This window comes from Bufo gargarizans, chromosome 1 (assembly GCF_014858855.1).
Source record: "Bufo gargarizans isolate SCDJY-AF-19 chromosome 1, ASM1485885v1, whole genome shotgun sequence".
NCBI classification, from domain to species: Eukaryota; Metazoa; Chordata; class Amphibia; order Anura; family Bufonidae; genus Bufo; species Bufo gargarizans.
The window spans coordinates 151,556,602-151,578,515 of NC_058080.1; the positions used below are offsets into that span (position 1 = coordinate 151,556,602).

The window sequence follows — 21,914 nt, forward strand, 5'->3', positions numbered from 1 at the left end:
TGTCTTCTTTCCAAAATGGGGTCACTTGTCGGGTAGTTATACTGCCCTGCCATTTTAGGGGCCCAAATGCGTGCAAAGTAGTTTGAAATCAAAATCTGTAAAAAATGGCCTGTGAAATCTGAAAGGTGCTCTTTGGAATGTGGGCCCATTTGCCCACCTAGGCTGCAAAAAAGTGTCGCACATCTGGTATCGCCGTACTCAGAATAAGTAGGGCAATGTGTTTTGGGGTGTCTTTTTACATATACCCATGCTGGGTGAGAGAAATATCTCGGCAGAAGACAACTTTTCCCATTTTTTTTTATATAAAGTTGGCATTTGACCAAGATATTTATCTCACCCAGCATGGGTATATGTAAAATGACACCCCAAAACACATTGCCCAACTTCTCCAGAGTACGGCGATACCACATGTGTGACACTTTTTTGCATCCTAGATGCGCAAAGGGGCCCAAATTCCTTTTAGGAGGGCATTTTCAGACATTTGGATCCCAGACTTCTTCTCACGCTTTAGGGCAAGGCGAGTTCATAGAATTTTTTTTTTTTTGGGCACAAGTTAGCCGAAATGTATTTTTTTTTTCTCACAAAGTCCCCCTTTCCGCTAACTTGGAACAAAAATTTCAATCTTTCATGGACTCAATATGCCCCTCACGGAATACCTTGGGATGTCTTCTTTCTGAAATGGGGTCACATGTGGGATATTTATACTGCCCTGGTATTTTAGGGGCCCTAAAGCATGAGAAGAAGTCTGGAATATAAATGTCTAAACAATTTTACGCATTTGGATTCCGTGAGGGGTATGGTGAGTTCATGTGAGATTTTATTTTTTGACACAAGTTAGTGGAATATGAGACTTTGTAAGAAAAAAAAAAAAGAAAAAAGTTTTTCCGCTAACTTGTGCCAAAAAAATGTCTGAATGGAGCCTTACAGGGGGGTGATCAGGGAGTCTTTATGGGGTGATCATAGGTTCATAAGGGGTTAATAAGTGACGGGGGGGGGGGTGTAGTGTAGTGGTGTTTGGTGCTACTTTACAGAGCTACCCGTGTCCTCTGGTGGTTGATTCAAGCAAAAGGGACCACCAGAGGACCAGGTATATTAGACGCTGTTATCAAAACAGCGTCTAATATACCTGTTAGGGGTTAAAAAAAAAACAAAAAAAAAAAAACGCATCTACAGCCTGCCAGCGAATGATCGCCGGCAGGCTGTAGATCCATTCGCTTACCTTCCGATCCTGTGAACGCGCGCGCCTATGTGCGCGCGTTCACAGGAAATCTCGCGTCTCGCGAGATGATGCACAGATGCGATTCTGCCTGGGACAGCCACGTCCAAAACGCGATCCTGCGTTAGGCGGTCCAGAGGCGGTTAACCCCATTCAAACGCTTTTTTTCTCTTTTATTGCCCTTTTTACTGTAGCTGTAAGTCATGGGGAAAGGAGGGGGGGGGGGGGGGTTTAGCCGTTTATACTTGTTACCTAAAGGAATGCATTTTTTTGAGCAATTACTCAATGTGGATTTAAAGAGCACCCATTTATCCTCAGTATTATGTGACAGTAGCTGCTCCCAGTCTATGCCCTGAAATGCTGCCCTCAACCCAGGGAAATTAGCCTTTTTAAAATTTAGTGTCTTTGTTCTGCCTGACAGAGTTTGCTTCTTATAGTTTCGGAGGAATATAATTATATTGTGGTCACTATTACCTAGTGTTTCTCGAACAGTAACATTTCCAGCAAGCTCTGCATCATTAGAAATTACCAGATCCAACAGAGCATTGCCCCTAGTGGGAGCTTCTACAAACTGGCCCATAAAGTGGTCCTGCAGCAAGTTGAGTAATTTTCTCCCCTTTGCGGTTGAGGCAGAATCCTGACCCCAGTCAATGTCTGGGAAGTTAAAATCTCCCATTATGACCACTGTACCAGCCTGTGCCGCCCGCTCCATTTAGTTATACAGTTACGTCTATCTCCTCTGTGATGTTAAGGGGTCTATAGATTACACCAAGTATTATTTTTTCAGTGTTTATATCCCCTTTGAACTTCCACCCATTAGGTTTCCACATCCTCACCATCCGCACCCACAATTGCCTCTTTCACACTTTTCTTCAGATCACTCCTCACATACAGGCACACGCCACAGCCTTTTCTATTGACCCCGTCTTTCCTAAATAGTGTAAAACCCTCAATATTTACTGCCTAGTCATGCGAAGAATCCAACCATGTCTCAGCCACACCAACTACATCTGTGTTCTTCTAGTACCATAGCCTCCAGCTCCCATATTTTGCTACCTAGACTTCTGGTATTTGTGAAAAAACATTTTAAATTACTATTACCTGTAAAGTGATTATCTGGGATTTTTGGTTTTTGGGTTACCTTGGTTGATGTTTGTATGTAACAGTTTCTTGTTACCAGCAGTTCTATTTTTCATAAGTGTATTGTTATGCCCAGTCTTCTCCCTACTTTCCTCACTAACTCCAGCCCCCACTGACCCCTTCTATATCGGACTATCTATCTACACCCTTATTAGTATGACCCCCCCCCCCCCCAGATCCTAGTTTATAAGTCGGCCCAGTTCTCCATGAACCCAAACCCTTCCTTCCTGCACCAGCTTCTGAGCCACTTATTTAACCCCCTAAGCTCCCGTTGTCTCTCTGGTGACACTCGTGGCATTGGCAGTATTTCTGAAAACACTACCTTGGAGGTCCTGGACTTGAGCTTTTCTCCTAGTTCCCTAAAATCATTTTTAAGGACCTTCCATCGCCCCCTGACTTTGTCATTGGTACCAATGTGTACCATGACCGCCGGGTCTTCCCCAGCCCCACCCAGCAATCTGTCAATCCGATCTGCAATATGCCGAACCCGAGCACCCGGCAGTCAACATACCGTTTGGCATTCAGTCTCGGCGACAGATGACCCTGTCTGTCCTCTTCATAATAGACCCTACCACCAGTATCTGTCTGTCCTTTTCAGCACTCCTTTTCCTATCCTTCCTGCAGCGGTCATACCCCTGGTTGCTAGGAGAAACGCTCTGCTTCAGTGTTGCTGGCCCTGGGCTTTCATCCCTAATACCAAACAGGCATATTTACTAGGGCGTTCCAGCTCAGGACTAGCCTCCCTGGCACTTTTTCCTCTACCCCTTCTTCCTACATTAACCCAACTGCTGACCTGATCTTGCCCTCCTCCTCCCACCTCCATTTCTCTCACCCCAGTCAGTGCCTGCACAGTGAGGTCTAAGCCTCTCTCCAGGTCTGCATTGCCCCTAAGTGTTTCAAGCTGCTTATTTAGATCCAAAATCTGGGCTTCCAAATATGCAACATGATTGTTCACCCTCGAAAGGCTCTTCAAGGCATGCATACATTGCACAGGACACACACTTAGTGGCATTGTCCATGGAGCACATGTTTAAAGGGCTTCTGTCACCCCACTAAAGTCATTTTTTTGTGAGGGGGGGACGGGCTAGTTATATTCCTTACACTTTTGGCTGTACCTGTAAAGGGAAGCTTACTTACCAGGGAGGGCTCCCCGCTCATTCTCCTCCTTCCTGCAATGATTTGACGCCGCCTGCAGCCACTCACTGGTCACGGTGGTGACGCATCATGTGAACATTTGTCATAATGTAAGGCGAACAGTCACCAATGCGGCAAGTGATTGGCTGCAGGTGGTGTAAACCATGCTTCCAGTAAGGGAGCCCAGTGGATCACTACAGGCAGGGAGGAGAAGCAGCGGGGGAGCCAGTGCCAGGAAGCAGGTACATGGGCTTCCATTTACAGGTCCGGCAAATTGGTGGTGATGTGGGGGGGAATCAAAGGTGTACAGAGGCACAATATGGCCCCAGGAAGTCTATGGGTGCCTAATGACAGCAATAATTTTAAGAATTTAGAATATGTGAGGAACAAAAGAAACTTATACTTTTATAAATCCACCAGCGTCTCGACAGATCACAAAACCTTGTAAAGAGAAGCCCTGTAAATTCTCAGACAGCTATTCTATGCATCACGTCATAGGGAAGATAGCGACATGCAGATTGTGGATGGAAAGTATTCGTAACGGGTTTCTATCTTCTTACAACACCCTGGATAAAAGTGGATGGAAAACATATGTTCACTTATCACTGTGTTAACCCTTGCAGTCTTTCTATAGCATTTCTAAATCTTGATGGGAACAGGTTTTGGCCAAGGAATCACTGAGGCAATATTTAGCCCATTGTGAAGATGAGGCCATCAAGCACTTCAATGTTGCAAGTGGATTTTTCCAACATGCCAAGATGAAATATCTTGGAAACCCCGTCACCATGTCTGACCTACATCATTTTTCTGTTCTGTGAAAGAGGACAAGAGATGCAAGCAAGATACAAGGTCAATCCAAGGCTGGACAGAAATAACACTAGTATGATAAGAGGTGTAAAGGAGCTTGCCTTCTTCAAAGGCCACTCAATACAGCTGTGATACAAAGCAAATAGATAAGAAGTTCCATTTCAATTCACTATTTAACAACCGCTCAATTCCCAGCAAAAGTGCCCCAGGGAGAAGTGAAACGTTTTTAAAGGCCATTACCATTTATGTGCTGCGATCACCAGCTCTGTATGGGAATACAGTGATAACTTGTGTCCATAGAAATCCATTGTTTCTGGGCAGCAGATCACACTTTAAACAGCAAATCTGTTGCCCAGAAACAATGATTTAGGTGACTGCTTCTGCAATGCGTTCACCCAATGAATGAGCGAACGCCCATCAGGTGATCAGCAGCACCCTTACACAGAGCAGTTATCGGGAAGGAGCGTTCCTAGGAATTGTTCAGCTGACAGTTCTCTCCTGAATCTCCCATACAAATACACTTTTGGATCAGCAAAACACGTTATCAATGGGGAGAGATCCACTGCCGGCGTCTTATCTCCTGGGAGAACAAAAAGGATCAGGTGAAAAACTTCAGTTTAGGCCTGTTTTACACTTGCGTCGTCGTTTTCCGGTATGGAGATCTGGCAGCGGATCTCAAAACCGGAGAAAAACGTTTCCATTTAGTCCCAATGCATTCTGAATAGAAAGAGATCCGTTCAGGAGGCATCAGGATGTCTTTCGCTCCATCAGCATTCCGTTTTGTGACCGGACACAAAAACGCTGCAAGCTGCGGTTGTGTGTCCTGTCAAAAAAAACAAAAAACAGAACAAACCAGACCCGTCACTAAAAACAAATGTAAGTCAATGGTGACGGATCTGGTTTTTCAGGATCTTAAAAAACAGGATCTGTCACACATTGACTTTCAATGTATTTAGTGACAGATCCAGTTTGTTTGGTTTCGATTTCACAAAACAGCAACCTAACGGAACGGATGCATCCTGATGTGCAAAATCAAAATGGGTCAGTTTAATTCCGGTTTTGAGACCCTCTGACGGATCTTAAAACCGGAATTAACAACGCAAGTGTAAAACAGGCCTCACCCGACCCAACACATTAATGTATATCAAAAGTCAGTATACCACAAAGTCTTAGAGACATTGGGAGAGATTTAGTAAAGTTACAAAATCATTAAAGGGGTTATCCCATCTTAGACAATGGGGGCATATCGCTAGGATGTGCCCCCATTGTCTGATAGGTGTGGGTCCCACCTCTTGGACCAGCACCTACAAGGAGAACGGAGCAGAGAAAGTTGAGGAGGGCGCATTGCGCATGCGCAGCCGCCCTCCATTCATTTATATGGAGCCGCCGAAAATAGCCAAGCGCTGGCTCTGCTATTTCCGTCGGCCCCGTAGAAATGAATGGGAGCAGTGGCCGCGCATGCGCGGTGCACTCCCATTCACTTCAATGGGAGCTGCGCCTGGTGGTGGATGGACCCTGGGAAACAACTCTCCCCGGCTCCGTTCTCCTTGTAGGTGCTGGTCCCAGAGGTGGGACCTGCACCTATCAGACAATAGGGGCATATCCTAGCAAAATGCCCCCATTGTCTAAGATGGGATAACCCCTTTAAAAGCACCCCCACCATTTAATAAATTGTCCTTTGGCAGTGCATGCGACCGCAGAAAACATTGTATGGACAGGCATAGATGTGCGCCTTCATTTATTAAATTTTTTTGCCACAAGTTATGGTAAATCTGTCTAAACCTAGCAGATTTTTTTGTAACTTTTAAAAAGTCATGAAACGCCAGTTTTGGTTTAAAGCCATTGATAAATTTCCCCCCCCCCAAAAAAAATCAATTTGACTACTACCAGAAATATAAAAGTATGTTTTGTCATTTTCTGATGTTCTCATGGTGTCCAGTGAACTAGAACTGATACCCTGTAATAAAGAAACAGTGAAACTCAAGAGCTGTGACAAATACGTGTCAGGGAGAGCTTCACTATTCTTTTCTCAATACCAAGTCTTTGACAACTGACACGGTCAAGGCTCTCAGATGGCGGGCTAGCAAAACTGCATGCAAGTCAACAACACTACAGCCATGTGAAGCTGGTCATAGAAGTGTGACCATCTCCTAAGCTTTGATGCAGAGCTTGTTGACCATCTCCTAGATTTCAGCAGTGCTTGGTGTACCAGGAACCGCTTACTCCCTCTTACCATAGAAATAAGACAGGAGTCAGCCAGACAACCTGATAGACAGCACTTAATATGCTTTGGCATTGCTCAGACTTTTGAGCAGTGCCAAAATAAGACATTTTAGGTAATCAAATCAACAGCAAAGTGTTTGGCTTTATTCATCCCGATAAGGCTGACGGTACAGAAAGAAAGACACCCTGATATCAATGAATATATCCCCCCAAGCAGAAAGATCATCATGAAACATTTCTGTCAAGAAAACAAATTATATCAATCGTAATTCATGACATTTTTGGCCATTTCGGTTCAAAATGGCTCCCATCGAAAATTACTGGATCCACTTAGATACCTTTTTTGTAGAAAAGAAAAAAAAGGAATAACCGTAGTCTTATAGGTATGCAATCTCTCAGCAGCACCTAAGAGGGTTGAGCACCCTCCTGTTCTTGAAATATGCGGTGGTCTGAGATAAGACGTCACCAATCTCATCTTTCCATACGTATCGGCAGATCACATCAGCTTTATATATTGTGAACAGTCTTAGACAGTGAAAAAGTAGCCTCGCTGTGCAGGAGGTCAGCAATGAGCAGCCCAGTGCGCCCTCAATGAGATAACTGCCAGGAATCCGATGAACCCAGGGTCAACTAACAGGCTCTAGAGAAATTCAGAACTCCAGAGTTTCCATGGGAATGTGCCTCAGGGGGAAAAGCCATTTACATTACTTTAAACTATTTAACTCTTTGGAAGTAAAAAAAAAAAAAAAAAAAGTGTTAGTCAATGAGAAGCATGCAAGAATTTACCTTAATAGGGAACTATGCACAATCTGACAATCTGTCTACAAAAGGCACCAAGATTCATTGATCTTAAACAGTTGAGAAGTTAGTGAACTTACGCAAGTCTCCCCGCAAGTTCTGAAGTTCCTGAGAAAACTCTTTACGTTTCTTCAGAGCCTCTTCTCGCTGCAAAGACAAGAAAAGTTCTACAATGAGCACATGGATCTTTCAGACTTCAAGATTTCATGCATCGACGGTGGATCTAAAAACTGTTCTGGAAGATGGATGCACTTGACTGCTTCTAGACCAGATACACCTGCAGAATGGTGGTCCCTGCAATACAGCCCCAACGACTATGGACGTTAGAGCCAGGACAGACCAGCCTGCCCTTCGTGTTTGCTCAGAAGTAAAACAACAGATAAACTTTACAATAAGACAAGATGTAAAAAGGCAGAACCACCTACATTCCTCCCATAATGAACACATGTTGAACTCTGGCCACTGACTTCATGCCAAGAAGGACTGCATATTAATCTCATGAACGTCTCTGCACTGAAACAACGATCTGCAAGATTTATCTTCCTTGCTTAATGAAACCAGTGTCCTTTTCCTGCACCCCCCCCCCCCCCCTCTTGTGGAGCGCATCATCTCCTATGTGAGGAGGAATCTGTATTAGTATAATTGAATGGACACAATCCACCCCCCAGAGAGCATAATTCCATTAAGTCTGCATATAGGGAACTTTGCATACGTTAAGGGGCAAAATGCATTTAAAGTCAAGCATCAGGATCATAGAAATAGGGGAGCTGGAGACTAGTGCAAGCACGAAAAAAAAAGCAAAAAGTGTACAATCATCTCTTATGAAGAACAAAGCAATCCCTGGATGACGAAGGAGTACGAGCAGCCTCACCGCTTATATTCAATATCCGCCTGGAGACGCTCCTAGATGTAAACAGGGCTGAAAAGGGAAGATCAAGGAACTGCAAGCGTCTTCTCTGCTTATGGGTCCCAGGCTGGCGCTGCTCCCTTTGCTGCAGCAGCTGGAAGAACTCCATGATCAAAAGTGAAAGGTATATACATAGAGATGTATAGAAAAATAAAAATGCGTTAGTTACCCGGGTAGCAGTGCATGGGGCGTAGACGCAGAGTTTGCTGCTTGAGCAGCCCATTCTGTATTGCCAAGGTGTACGCTCCTGGAGGACACACTGCAGCCAAAACTGGTCTGGCCACATTTAAACAGCAGCTGCTAGGAGTTCCATAGGACTGGCCGCCTGACACTCATGCTTTGCAGGTTTGCTGTGCTCCTTGTACTGATCCCTCCCAGCTCCCAACACATACTGCAGTCCCTTCTCCTGGCACCAGCAGCCCGTGATTACTTTAAGCCACAGCCCCTTTAGAATATGAAAAGCGAGAGGCAGACATTAGCCTGATCGATTGCCACTTACTCAAATATCAGCCTGCATGGTAAGGGCTGACCTCACAGCTTGGAGGCTTATATTTAGCAGCCACGGGCTCTCTGTTCGCCGCTCATTATAAAGGGGTCACAAGTTCTGTAATCGCATACAGAGCAACATTCATTTTCTATTAAATTAGACTTTATTTATTTTATTACGCAGGACTTTCGGTGGTGCCCACCGCTTATGTAAAATTAGTCTACTTTCACACTGGCGATTTGGCTTTCCTTTTGCGAGATCCGTTCAGGGCTCTCACAAGCGGTCCAAAATGGATCAGTTTGGCCCGAATCCGCTCAGTTTGCCTCCATTCAGTCTCCATTCCGATTTGGAGGTGGACACCAAAACGCTGCTTGCAGCGTTTTGATGTCCGTCTGAGGAAACTGAGCCAAATGGATCCGTTCTGACACACAATGTAGGTCCATGGGGACGGATCCGTTTTCTATGACAATAGAAAACGGATCCGTTCTCCATTGGACTTTCAATAGTGTTCAAGACGGATCAGTCTTGGCTATGTTCAAGATAACACAAACAGATCCGTTCTGAACGGATGCAGACGGTTGTATTATCTAAACGGATCCGTCTGTGCAGATCCATGATGGATCCACACCAAACGCGAGCGGGAAAGTAGTCTTAAATTCTTATTTCATCTTTCTTACATAGATTTGTAACATAGCAGTAAAGACTGAAGGGGAGTAATTCAAAAAGCACAAACTTGCAGATGATGCATCCATGGCGGCTCTACAAGTGCCGCTCATCATACGAGGCGCTATTCTCATTCACATGGAAGCAGGCAGAGGTGACTGGGGGCTCTCAGAACTGGACGCGAGCCTTTCACTGCCCCCTGAATAGGGATGAGCGAACCTGAACTTTACAGGTTCGGCGTTCAGGCGGTGGAGGAATCCTGTTATGGATTCCGTTATAACAGAATTCATAGACTGAATGCAAAACTGAAGCCTTCAAGAAGCATTCCGTTTTGATCCGTCATAATTGAAGTCTATAGCCAAGCATAACAGATCTGTCCGGTTTCCGTTATGCAGGACTTCCGGACTTTCTTTTCCGTCCTGTATAACGGAAACAAGATGGATCCATTATGCTTGGCTATAGACCTCTATTATGACAGATTAAAACGGCTTCCATTTTGTATTCAGTCATAGAATTCCGTTATAATGGAATCCATAGCGGAATTCCTTCCCTGCCCGAACGCCGAGCCTGTAACCTACATGGGCCATGATCTTTACTTTGTCTTGCATATCACCAGTATGGTCTGCCCCTCCGAAGCCTGAAACACTGGGGTATTATTCCTCTGGATTTTTGGCGATTTTTTTTTTTTCCGCAGGGAGATACTATTCAACAAAACATCAAAAAGGATATATGCAAACGGCAGTGCAGTTCATGTGGATTTTCTGTGCGGATTTCACAGCATTTCCACACCAAAATCATGTGTGGATTTTGAAGAGGATTTGCCCCAGATTACAAATGTGAAATCCGCACAAAAAAAACAAAAAAAAAAAACGGACCCGCTATGGATGTCAAAACCTGCACTACAGGTCAATTTCTGCGTGGAAAATGTAATCCATTTAGTTGGTGCTGTATTACGCTGCGGATTTTCCAGACGAGAATCAGTGAAGAAACCGTGCAAGTAACATGCACATATACATGTAGCCTAGACATTGGGGGGGGATAAGAGGTGTGCTTGCGACAATTGCTAATAAAGGGAACGTGTCACCAAGAATGTATGAGCAGCATGTTATAGGGCAGGAGAAGCCGAGCAGCCATGTATAGTTTTTGTGGGAAAATATTCAGTAAATCTTGCAATTTATGAATTTAAACCTATGCTTTTTTACACTTAAGAGTCATGTGGGCGGTCCTATCAGTGACTGGCAGCCTTCCCTGTGTGCTTAGTCATGTAGCGTTATCTGTCAATCACGCAGTAGCTCCACCCACCCCCTAAATGTAAAAAAGCAAAGGTTTAAAATGTAAACCTAAAACTCCCAGCATGCCTTGACAGCCTACAACTATTAGGGCATGCTGGGAGTTGTAGTTTTGCAACAGCTGGAGGGCCGCAGGTTGACCATTCCTGGTTTAAATGAATAAAATTAAAGATTTATTGAATCTTTTCCCACAAAAGTATACAATCTGCTCAGCTCCTCCTGCTCTATAACAAGCTGTCTGAACTCATGGTGACATTTTCCTTTATATCCGATAATAGTTGGAATTTGAGATCTTGTGCAACAGTCTATGTCAGGGATGCCGAACATGTGGCCCTCCAGCTGTTGAAAAACTACAACGTCCATCATGCCTGGACAGCCTTCAGCTATCAGGGAATGCTGGGAATTGTGGCCCTCCGGCTGTTGGAAAACCACAGGTTGGGCATCCCTGGTCTATGTGAACTGCCAGCTTAAAAGAAACGGTCATCAACGTTATGCTGCCCCCACTAACGGCAGAATAGACACAGGTGAGTTGATTTCTGCGGTCCGTCATTTAAAAGTTAAAAGTAAGTGGTTGCCGAGAACCAACATCACAATCATTGCAGACTGGGCCTGGAAAAGAGTCCCGGCCACCTGAGAAGAGTCATGGTTATACATGAAGTCCTGCTCTCCTGCCCACCTGCTGAGGACTGACCGGCTTCTACCTAGTTTCCTCCCTTTCTCTCTAGGAGAGAACTGCCAATCATCAGCAGATGAGCGGTAGAGCAGGAGATTATGTATAACCAGGACTCTTCTCAGGTAGATCTGACTCTTTTCAAGGCCTGGGCTGCAATGATTATGATGCTGGTTCTCAGTAACCACGGACTTTTAGCTGATGTGTGACACACCTGAAATCCGCATTTCTGTCACTATTTTATGCTGCCCTCAGTGAGGTCGACATAAAGTGGATGACAGGTTCCCTTTAAGGAGGACCAGTCACCATGAAAATGCAGTGCAATCTGCAGGCAGCAGGTTATAGGAGGAGCCGAGCAGATGATATATATCTTTATGGGAAAGATTTACACGTTATATACCATATCTGCTCATTCTATGCTGGAATACCATGGGGCACCCTACTCCAGGATTGACAGCAGTCCCTATAGGACTGTGGATACACGTGAGCCCCAAAGCCTGTGCCTCTGTTGCCTGCACTTGGAATCAGATTTGCTTACCTAATACCGGCACTGCTTTCACTGGTAACAGGAGCATATTAGGGAAATGCTTTGTACGCAATCCCCTGATGTAAAATGACAGTCATTGCAATCAATAGCCAGTTGGCTAATAGTGATTTATAAGCACTAACATTACACATTTATGGGAGCGGATCTGGATATTACAGCGCAATCTGTACAGTAGGCTGTAACATTACTAGACTGTATTATGGATTTATCAGGTACATTAAGCCTATAGAAATCCGAGCTGTGATATAAGTTTCTAGGATATCATTACTTATTGATACCTCTCCAGATAATAAGGCAGGCTCTTAACCCTTTCACCACCAGTTACCTAACAGTCATAAAAAATGCACAGGGCTCTCCGATTGACAGGACATCAGTTGGGAGTATTACTGCTTGGTCTCTAGTAAATTGGTTATAAGCATCAGCCAGCCTACTCATCATCCTAATGACACCAGTAAAGCTCAAGGAGGGTTATCTGGGAAAGAGCTAGATGATTTATGAGGAGTTGACTCATGTGCCACATTAAGGGTACCTGCACATGGTGCAGATTTGTACGCTGAAAATCCGTATAAAATAAGACACCAAAACCGCACATAAATCCGCACTATTTATTGCAGTGTTTTTGGTGTGTTTTTATCCGGTTTTAGTTGTGGATTTTCTTTTTAAGTTAATAGTCCTAGTGAAGCCTATGGAGAGAAAACCATTCTACAGAAGGTGCGGAATCGCACAAACAACCGACATGCTGCAGATTTGAAAATCCGTACAGCAGGTCAATTTCCGCCAAAGAAGAAAGGGGGAAAAAAAAGCAAAAATTGTACATTAAATTATTCAACTCTCATTCACTTTGCTGGTACTGTATTCCGCTGCCGTTTTTCCACGTGAAAAAAACTGTGCATAATCCACATTGTTTGCAGTTACCCTAATGTTTTAACCTAGCAAATGCATGAGTATTACCACCTAATATCCTCAGGGTAGGTCCTAGGTCCTGAGGATAGGTCATCAATAGTAAAACACACACAACCCCTTTAATTCAGTGCCCTGCCCTCAAACCACTGAATAAGTAGATTTGCCCTTTAGGAACCTGGAAAAGAAGGGTGACAAGACAGGTGAAGGTTGTACTAGTAGACTTAAGGTGGCCATACACCTATAAAAGTGATCTGCCAAAAGCTGAAGTTTCACATGCTCAACTGTCCTAAATGTTGTAAAATGGTAACCACAGAACCACCAGATCACGCACATCATTAGGCCCATTGATGTCCTGAAACCAAGTGTAAGTCTCTTTGTTACCATGAGCTTTGATAGACATTAAAGGGGCACTAGTGAACGTTGAACATTAGGAAGCAGTGCAATGTACTTTTGGGTTGAGTTAGGACTGGAGATATTTGGTTAAGCATATATTAGGTCTACAGGATTACAATAACCTGATGGGGCTAAAAAGAGTCCTTAAGGGTAGGTCCACATGCGGCAAGTAATTTATCATATCCGGAATAGTTGGCTACAGCGGTGCACCACCGGATCCCCACAGACTATAACAGGATCCAGCATAAATGCCGGCTTTCGACAGTGAAATACTGCTGCATGCAGCGGTATTTGTCCAGCTGAAAGCCGCCATTTATGCACAAGAGCCACAAGGCCCCTGTAAGATTGCGTTATAGTCAATAGGAATACGGCTATGCTAAATATGATATCTCCGCAGACGAGAACCTTCGCAGACCTTCTTACAGATGCTATAAAAAGAGCATTGGATAGACGTCCACAGGGATGTGCTGCCCACAGACAATGAAACTGTCCGGACCATGTATTGTTCATCCCCATGCAGAGGGATGATTGGCCTGTATAGAAAGGGACCTAAAGGCCTCACAATTCTTGGGCCAATTATTGGGAATGCATGAAAAAATGAACGCTCGTTCCCTATAATTGGCCTGTAAAATTGATCAGTCCACGAATGAGCAAAGGCCCATTCATCGGCGGATGGGAATCTTTCGTCAGGATGAAAGATACTTAAAATGGGTTTTCCCATCTCAGAGAATTGGGGCATATTGCTAGGATATGCCCCCATTGTCAGACAGGTGCGTGGCCCCACACCTACACCGAGAATGAAGCCCCGAAAGTTGTGGAGGGCAGACTACACATGTGCAGCCGCCCTCCATTCATTTCTATAGGGCCACCACTGGGGGTGGCTGGGCAAGTGTGCTGCACTCCCATTCAGTACTTTGGGGAGAGCGCTTGGTGGTGGCTGGACGCAATAAAACATGGGGTCCTCGGGCCACCACCTTCCCCACTCCATTCTTGGTGTAGGTGCGGTTCTCAGAGGTGGACATATCAGACAATGGGGGCATATCCTAGAGATATGCCCCCGTTGTCTTAGATGGGAATACCTCTAACCATCAGCAGCACATCTCCCTGTGAAGAGAGAATGAGGAAGGAATGACTGCAGTAGCTATGGTTCCTCCCATGTTTGAAGTCTGCACCAGTCTGTGTAATCAGGCCAGTGCAAATGAGCGCCAATGGAGGTGTTCACCTACCGGCGCTGGCACTGCCCGATCATCGGACAGTTTAATAGGGCACTAACTTCACAATAAAATTGCCGTCTTGCTATAAAAAAAAAAAACTGAGAAGTTATGGAGAGAGCCCATAGAAGCTGCTGAAATCAAATGTCTTATGGACTGTATAAACTAAAGATTTCACAGGCTTTTAAAATATCCAACCACGTTGCTATAGTTGTGCAACTCTGGTTATTCGCGGTGAAACCCAGGTAACCAGGTCCTAAATAATTTGGATCTCTCTGCTCATTAAGGTTCATGTATATAACATATTCCAGATAATTAAATCTAAAGCTGACGTGATCATTCCATAAGGACGCCTGTACAAATGTCAGCATGATATACCACTACGTGTGTGAAGATGTCTAAACTTGAATGGTTTGCAGCTATTTACAGTGAAATAAGTCGTCTACAAAAGATCTAAGACATCCTAGTTGCTGTAGGGTGGTCCCCAAGCAGACTTCAAAGTGCAAACTGTGTTCCATAGCACCGATTCCTAATACAGGGAGAATACAAATTACAGGAGGAGAGAAATCTGAAAGACTAAAGTCCCCTTTGCACAGGCCAATTATCGGGAAGAAACTTTTGTCAAAAGTAACGCTTGTTCCCAATAAATGCAATTCTGTGTAAGGCTACTTTCACACTAGCGTTCGGGCGGATCCGTTCTGAACGGATCCGCTCATAATAATGCAGACGGAGGCTCCGTTCAGAACGGATCCGTCTGCATTATTTTTAGCATATAACAGCTAAGTGTGAAAATAGCCTCGTACGGATCCGTCCAGACTTTCAATGTAAAGTCAATGGGGGACGGATCCGCTTGAAGATTGAGCCACATTGTGGCATCTTCAAACGGATCCGTCCCCATTGACTTACATTGTAAGTCTGGACGGATCCGCACGCCTCCGCACGGCCAGGCGGACACCCGAACGCTGCAAGCAGCGTTCAGCTGTCCGCCTGTCCGTGCGGAGGCGAGCGGAGCGGAGGCTGAACGCCGCCAGACTGATGCAGTCTGAGCGGATCCGCTCCATTCAGACTGCATCAGGGCTGGACGGCTGCGTTCGGGTCCGCTCGTGAGCTCCTTCAAACGGAGCTCACGAGCGGACCAGCGAACGCTAGTGTGAAAGGAGCCTAAGGGTTTCTGCCACACAGTCAGGTTTCCAGTAGTGGCTTTAAAAGCCAAGATCAGGAGTGGATCATAAGGGGAGAAAAAGCATAAAGGAAAAAAATATATATATTTTTTATTCACTCCTGGTTTTCTCTTCCAAAATTGCACCGGATACCAGATTGTGTGGTTGTAGCCTAAATGTGCCGCTGAGCAAGCGGTCGTTCGTTAGGTGAAAGCACAGTTGATCATTGGATTTTGGGCAGCAGCTCTCCCTGTGTGAACAGGTATGTGCTGCCTAGAAATGATGAATCTGTATGGGAACAATCAATCACTCCTACATGTAAATGCAGCTCTCACCCCCTCGGATGATCAGGCATCATCCCCGATAACTGCCTGTTCAGTCAGCCTGTGTATACAGACCCTAAAGTGGACCTGTCAGCACAAAAACACAAAGATTCTGTAAAACCTGGAATTTATACCTTTTCTTTTTTCACCTCCTGTGAATACTGGTACCTATCAGTACAGGGAAGAGGCGTTATCAGTGATTGACAGAATTGCGTGTATAAGAGATAGGCGTGTATACCGGAGTCAACATTTCGTATACACTGTATAAAACTTGCAGAACAATCACTGCGCTGTACAGATTACTTTTTTTTTTAAATAATGGCAGCATATGGGTAACACATGCCACTGTATGCCCTATTATTGCCCGCATTCCGGACAAGAATAGGACTGTTCTTTTAGGGGCGTAATGCATGTGGACAGTATCTGTTTTGCAGATGCGCAATTTGCAGACCGCAAAACAATGGTCGTGTGCTTGAGCACTAAAGTCATAATAGGGACGTATATTGGGGTCTATATTACAGAAGCAACACTGACTCCATGTAGTTTTGCTGCAATATCCTTTTCAGACAGACAACTGGAAACTCGTCCGTATTCTGGATGGTGAACACGGATGACACTTTAAACGCACTGCACACATATGGCGTCCGCTCAGCCAAACAGAGCATGCATGTGAATGGAGAAGTGCGGAGGGACGGCCGTCGGGCTAATAAAGGTGCAGGTGGCCGATATAACAGAGCGGTGACTATGTATTGATTGCAGCTCCGACCACATGTATTTGCTGGGATCATCCAAATCATTAGCAAGTCCTTGGCCTCATTCAATTATATAAACTATTACTGTAATCAACCGGTGACTAGGACAAGCGAGAGTATTCAGACAACTCCTGACAAAGCCCACCATTAACGGACCCTCTAACACGGGACAAAGGCCATAGTCTAAAGCCAATTAAACAGGATGGAGCTGATAACCTATCCTTCTTCGAGATACAAGATAACCCGCATTATTTTCTTCATTTTCATGCAATGACATAAGTACTTTAAGTGCCCGAGGCCCTGACAGAACAATGGAAGGCCACCAGAGCTTATACAGGGCACAGCCAGATAAGGGCTTATCAAGAACGCACAGTTTATTTAATGCTGGGGAAACTCTGTTCTGTGTCAGAGATGTACAAGGAAATGGCTGCAGGATGACTACCAACCATAAAGGCTGGGCTCACATGCTGCAATCTGTGACCAGCCATAGGTGCTTGCTGCAAATGAATGGAATGCTTAGATTTTATTGATGAGAATTGCTGTCCTTGTAAATAAATCTGACAAGCTAAAATGTTTCATCAGACAAGGCCTATCAAAAATGACTGCACACAACTGATTTTTTTTTTATTCGGCATCAGCAAAGTCAGACTGCGACCAATTTTATGAAGGAACTGTCCACATTAAAGGATCACTGTATTTTCACAAAATGTGAAATTTAATTTAAAGATGACCTGTAACCAGTCCTGACATGCATGTTTTAGTAACTACTTGCATTCCCCATGTAATATCAATCCTGGAGCATCTATTCTTGTGATTATGCTTTGTCCCTTTACTGTATTACTCCGGCTAGAAGATTTCAAAAATTGTCAGCAGTCTGCAGTAAAGCTACTGCTGGCTGATGTTTCTGACTCCATCCAATCAGTGCCGCTGGTGTAAGACTGTGCAGGGACACGCCCCCATCTGGCAACACCCAGCTGTACCTTTACTGCAAGCTGCTAGGAATGCATTCATAATTTCCAGTAGAAATAAAGGAATGGTACAACACAACCATAAGAATAGAGGCTCCAGAAATGTTATTACATGGGCAATGCAAGTAGTTACTAAAACAGACATGTCACGAGAAGCGACAGGTCTTCTTTAAGAGAATAGTGTAATTAGCACATTTCTACATCACTTTATTTAAAAATATGCCTACATCCAGCTGAAAAAAGCTGTAAAGTCATGGCCACCAAGGGTCTCATCTCCACCTAATTTGCAGTCCACTGCCAGTTGTTAGGCTCGATCACCCTCTAGTAACAGACGGTTCACAGGAAGGGGTGTCCGAGCTAGCTGAGCTCCTGAGCCTGATAGAAGCACTGCCTCTACACAGTTTTTGAAGAGCAGAGAATTTCCTCTAGGTGTCTAAGTCTAATCCACCCTCCATATGAGCTTTTTGAGTTCCCTAGAAAAAAAATATGAATATGGTGGGAAGAAAGACGCGAGGTCGCTGCATACAGTAGTAGCAGATTCCATAGAAAGGACACACCCACTGCTTGTGAGAGAAATGCATCTAGCTGTGGATCTGAAAAGGGGGAATAATGGGGCTGAGGAAAACATTAGGAAAGGCCAAAAAGCCCTTTCCTTCACAGCTCAAACTCTACAAGCAAGAATAGCCATTTCTTTTTTAAACTCAGGTATGCGTTAAGGCCATTTTCACATAGTCAGTATTTGGTATCTGTATCTGCAAGCCAAAACCAGTAGAGGGTCCACAGACATTTTGCCAGTATATTTTTTTTCTTTGTTCCATTTCTGGTTTTGACTTCCAAAAAATAAAATAAAAAATATTGCCCACTTGAACGTGACCTTAATTGTATAATTACTTGCAACAAGCTTAATTAGCTTATATAGGTTATAGCCTGTACACAGACTATTTGCCATTTTATATATTTGAGTAGATAACCAGCAAAGCCCTGACCTGGCACATAACTGTCTAGTTTTGTGCTTCACGTGGTCCACAGTAGAGTCTGGCAGGGAACCCAGACCTGGAACTGCAGTGTTGGGGATAATGGGGGTCAGTAAAAAATAAATAAATAAATAATAAAATAGTGTTTAAATGGTAGTACCATAAAAAGCTAAATTATAGACCTTGCATATCAGCACTTCTCCATAAAAACTAGCAGAAACAGAGGTGGAGCAAGTGACCAGAGCAACCAGACGTTTCCAATGCTCATTAGAAGAATACATCAGTAGTATCTGGTCAGTATGGACTTTAATGAAATTTATCCTTAAAGGGAACCTGTCACCGGGATTTTGTGTATAGAGCTGAGGACATGGGTTCCTAGATGGCTGCTAGCACATCCACAATACCTAGTCCCCATAGCCCTGTGTGCTTTTATTGTGTCAAACGATTTGATACATATGCAAATTAACCTGAGATGAGTCCTGTCCCTGACGCATCTCTCGTACACAACTCATCTCAGGTTAATTTGCAGATGTATCAAATAGTTTTTTTTTACACCATAAAAGCACACAGAGCTATGAGGACTGGGTATTGCGGATGTGCTAGCGCCCACCTAGCAACCCATGTCCTCAGCTCTATACCCAAAATCCCGGTGACAGGTTCCCTTTAAGTAATAAATCCATAATCCAACTAGATTCTAGGAGTAGCATTGAAGAAAATGAGGAGAGTTGTCCCTTAGTAAGCTTGGCCTAGGCACAGGGGTAGCTAAAGGCTCATAGGCCCAGGTGCAAGAGTTCAGCTTGGGGCCCCCCTTCCCTCAGTGCTTTGTGGCCAGGGAAGCACAAGGGTCTTTGGGCCCCTTAGGCGACTGCTACCTCTGCACCCCCTATAGCTACGCCCCTGTCTAGTATCTCAATGAACGCTAGTGTAAGAATTCTCAATGTACATAGCAGAAAAAAAGTTCAGTGCAGCTACAATAACATGCCTTTACGTTTTCTATTCCAGAGTATACAGATTATATACATTTTACAATGAGCTATCTCTTTATGTAAACTTATTTGCACAGTTCCGCTGGTGCTGATTAAACATGTCTGAATACTCTCACTGTTTCATGACTGTGAAAAAAAGCACACCCATTAGTAAATACAGCCAGATCGCTCCTATGCCAGGAACAGGATATGGTCAGTAGAAATATATATTTGGGACTTCCTCTTAAACAGGACCTGTCACCTCTCCTGACAGGTCTGCTTTCTCTTGTAATAATTCTAGAGCGGCATCTACTCTTATAACTATGTTGGGCCATTCTTGTATTATTCCTATTATAAGTTTAGAAATTACTTCCCAGCAGTCTGCAACAAAGTTTCAACTGGGAGTCACTGGTTGAGGGTGTTATTCGTCATCTGTAATCAAAACCAAAATGCTCATCTAGATCAGATTTTCATAACTTCTTGGCTGCCATTATCCATACTTTTGTATTCTACATAGGCATACATGAAGGCCAAGACTGTTCACATTTGCCTTTACTTTACGTTCCCATATGGCTGGGAAAGCTCTAAATAGATAGATAGATAGAGGATATATATATATATATATCTACACACACACACTGTATTCAATGGACATTCAGGGAAATTGAAATGTGAACAGAGCCTAAAACGGGGCCTAGTGCAACCTTCTGCACTCCAGCTGTTGTGAAACTACAACTCCCAGCAAGCATACTTCCTCTGCTCTTCTCAGAACTCACAGAAATGAATGGAGCATGCTGGGAATTGTAGTTTCACAACAGCTGGAGTGCCAAAGGTTGCCGATCGCTGGTCTATGGTAATGGTAATACATGTGCAAAACATGCTTGCCAGAGTCCCACACACTGACAGTTATGGGGCATTGCCATGGAGAATAGAGATTACTGATGTCCCATTCTTTCATGTCACTGTTCCACAACAACATCGAGTCCTCAAAAGAACTGATGCCATGAAGGTCTGGATTAGCAGTCATAACTGAGCCTAGGAGACTGAGAGGGCCCGAGCACCCCAAAACCCAATAAAATGCCTGCATTATAAACAGTGTATGGTAGGTGAAAGACCCAGTTATTGCAGACCCAAAGCTATCGGCTCCTTAACAAGACTACAATGTCATCACCTACATAACCACACTGTAGGATTTTGATGGGATGCCACCAAGGTAGAGCTTTTCAAAGAAAAAGCAGCTGGTCAGAAGGACATCTTCTATTTTTCCCGCCAGAGAGAATGCTCCACTTTTGATATTATGTTGAGGGAAGTGTTGGATTTAAATATATATGCCCTTACATATATGCATATGTATTGGCCCTTTTGCATGGGTCGGTCCAGGTGGTATGGGTATATACATAGAGATATATGTATGCCCCCTTGTCAGCATATATCTATGTATAATATATCTATATGCAGGTGGGCTTATTACTGCCCATTTATGCCCCAGAATTATATTGTGTGTATATATACACACATGCACGTAGATGTGCGCTAAACATCTATATGGATGTATAAACCCAGTATATTGATCTGTCCAGGTTGTGTGTATGTATATACATGTATACCTAAGTGCCCCCAGGTTGGGTGGGTATATATGTATATACTGATATGATCCCCAAGTGTGTGTGTGTTATACATACATACACACACACACACACGCGTATTTATTGATCAGCCTAGTTTTCTGTTATGAAGTTGGAGTGTGTGATGTTATGGTGTGGCAGCTGGGGGGGGGGGGTTGCTCTCATTTATACCTTGGGCAGGAAGTCCTTTGATTCAGTTCAAGCATTCCGTCACACGCCCACGATGATGTCATCACCCTCCTGTTGAAGGGGGAGGGGGGCTGCTTTTGCGCTATATTAGCCCAAGCTAGGACAAAGGCGCGCTCTCTTGGAACTGGACTACAAACAGACGCATGGGACCAGCTCCCTGAAGGAAAAGGCCACATGTCCCTGGAGATGGCCGAGTAACCTTTTCCCTCCAGCAATGTATAACCCCTGCATTACCCTTGCTTCGCCAACCATCCCCTAACCCTGGCTGCTGAACTCCTGCAGCATTAACCTCAGCCCTGTACCCTTGAGGGAGCCCCAGTTACCCCTGTAGCTGCCCCGCTATCCTTTACCCCTTCACTGCTGCCTGCTTACCCCAGGGACAGTGAGTAGCCAGGCGGGTGGGTTGCTGCTAATGAATGTATGCAAGTGTATTTTATAGCTAGTATGTGGGGTGGAATTGGGAATTGTGTATTGTCTAGTGTAGTTAGGTTTGTATTGTGTTTTACTGTAGTGTTATTGCTGTACTGTGGTGTGTGCGGCTATATGTATTTATAACCATTGATCGATAAA

The 21,914-nt window shown here is 44.3% G+C and overlaps 1 protein-coding gene across 12 annotated transcripts in view; it reads right to left on the bottom strand.

The window, feature by feature from the left end:
• Positions 1 to 21,914, bottom strand: part of MTUS1 (microtubule associated scaffold protein 1) — a 261,609-nt gene that overhangs the window by 46,448 nt on the left and 193,247 nt on the right. For 9 of the 12 annotated variants that reach the window (XM_044299622.1, XM_044299618.1, XM_044299631.1 and 6 more), the window contains one exon: positions 7,399 to 7,465. In XM_044299622.1, coding sequence (XP_044155557.1) covers positions 7,399 to 7,465 — 67 coding nt within the window. Of the gene's footprint in view, positions 1 to 6,642; positions 7,245 to 7,398; positions 7,466 to 7,743; positions 7,846 to 8,394; positions 8,608 to 21,914 lie in introns of those variants that run through there. The other 3 variants (XM_044299669.1, XM_044299672.1, XM_044299651.1) reach the window with 3 other exon arrangements.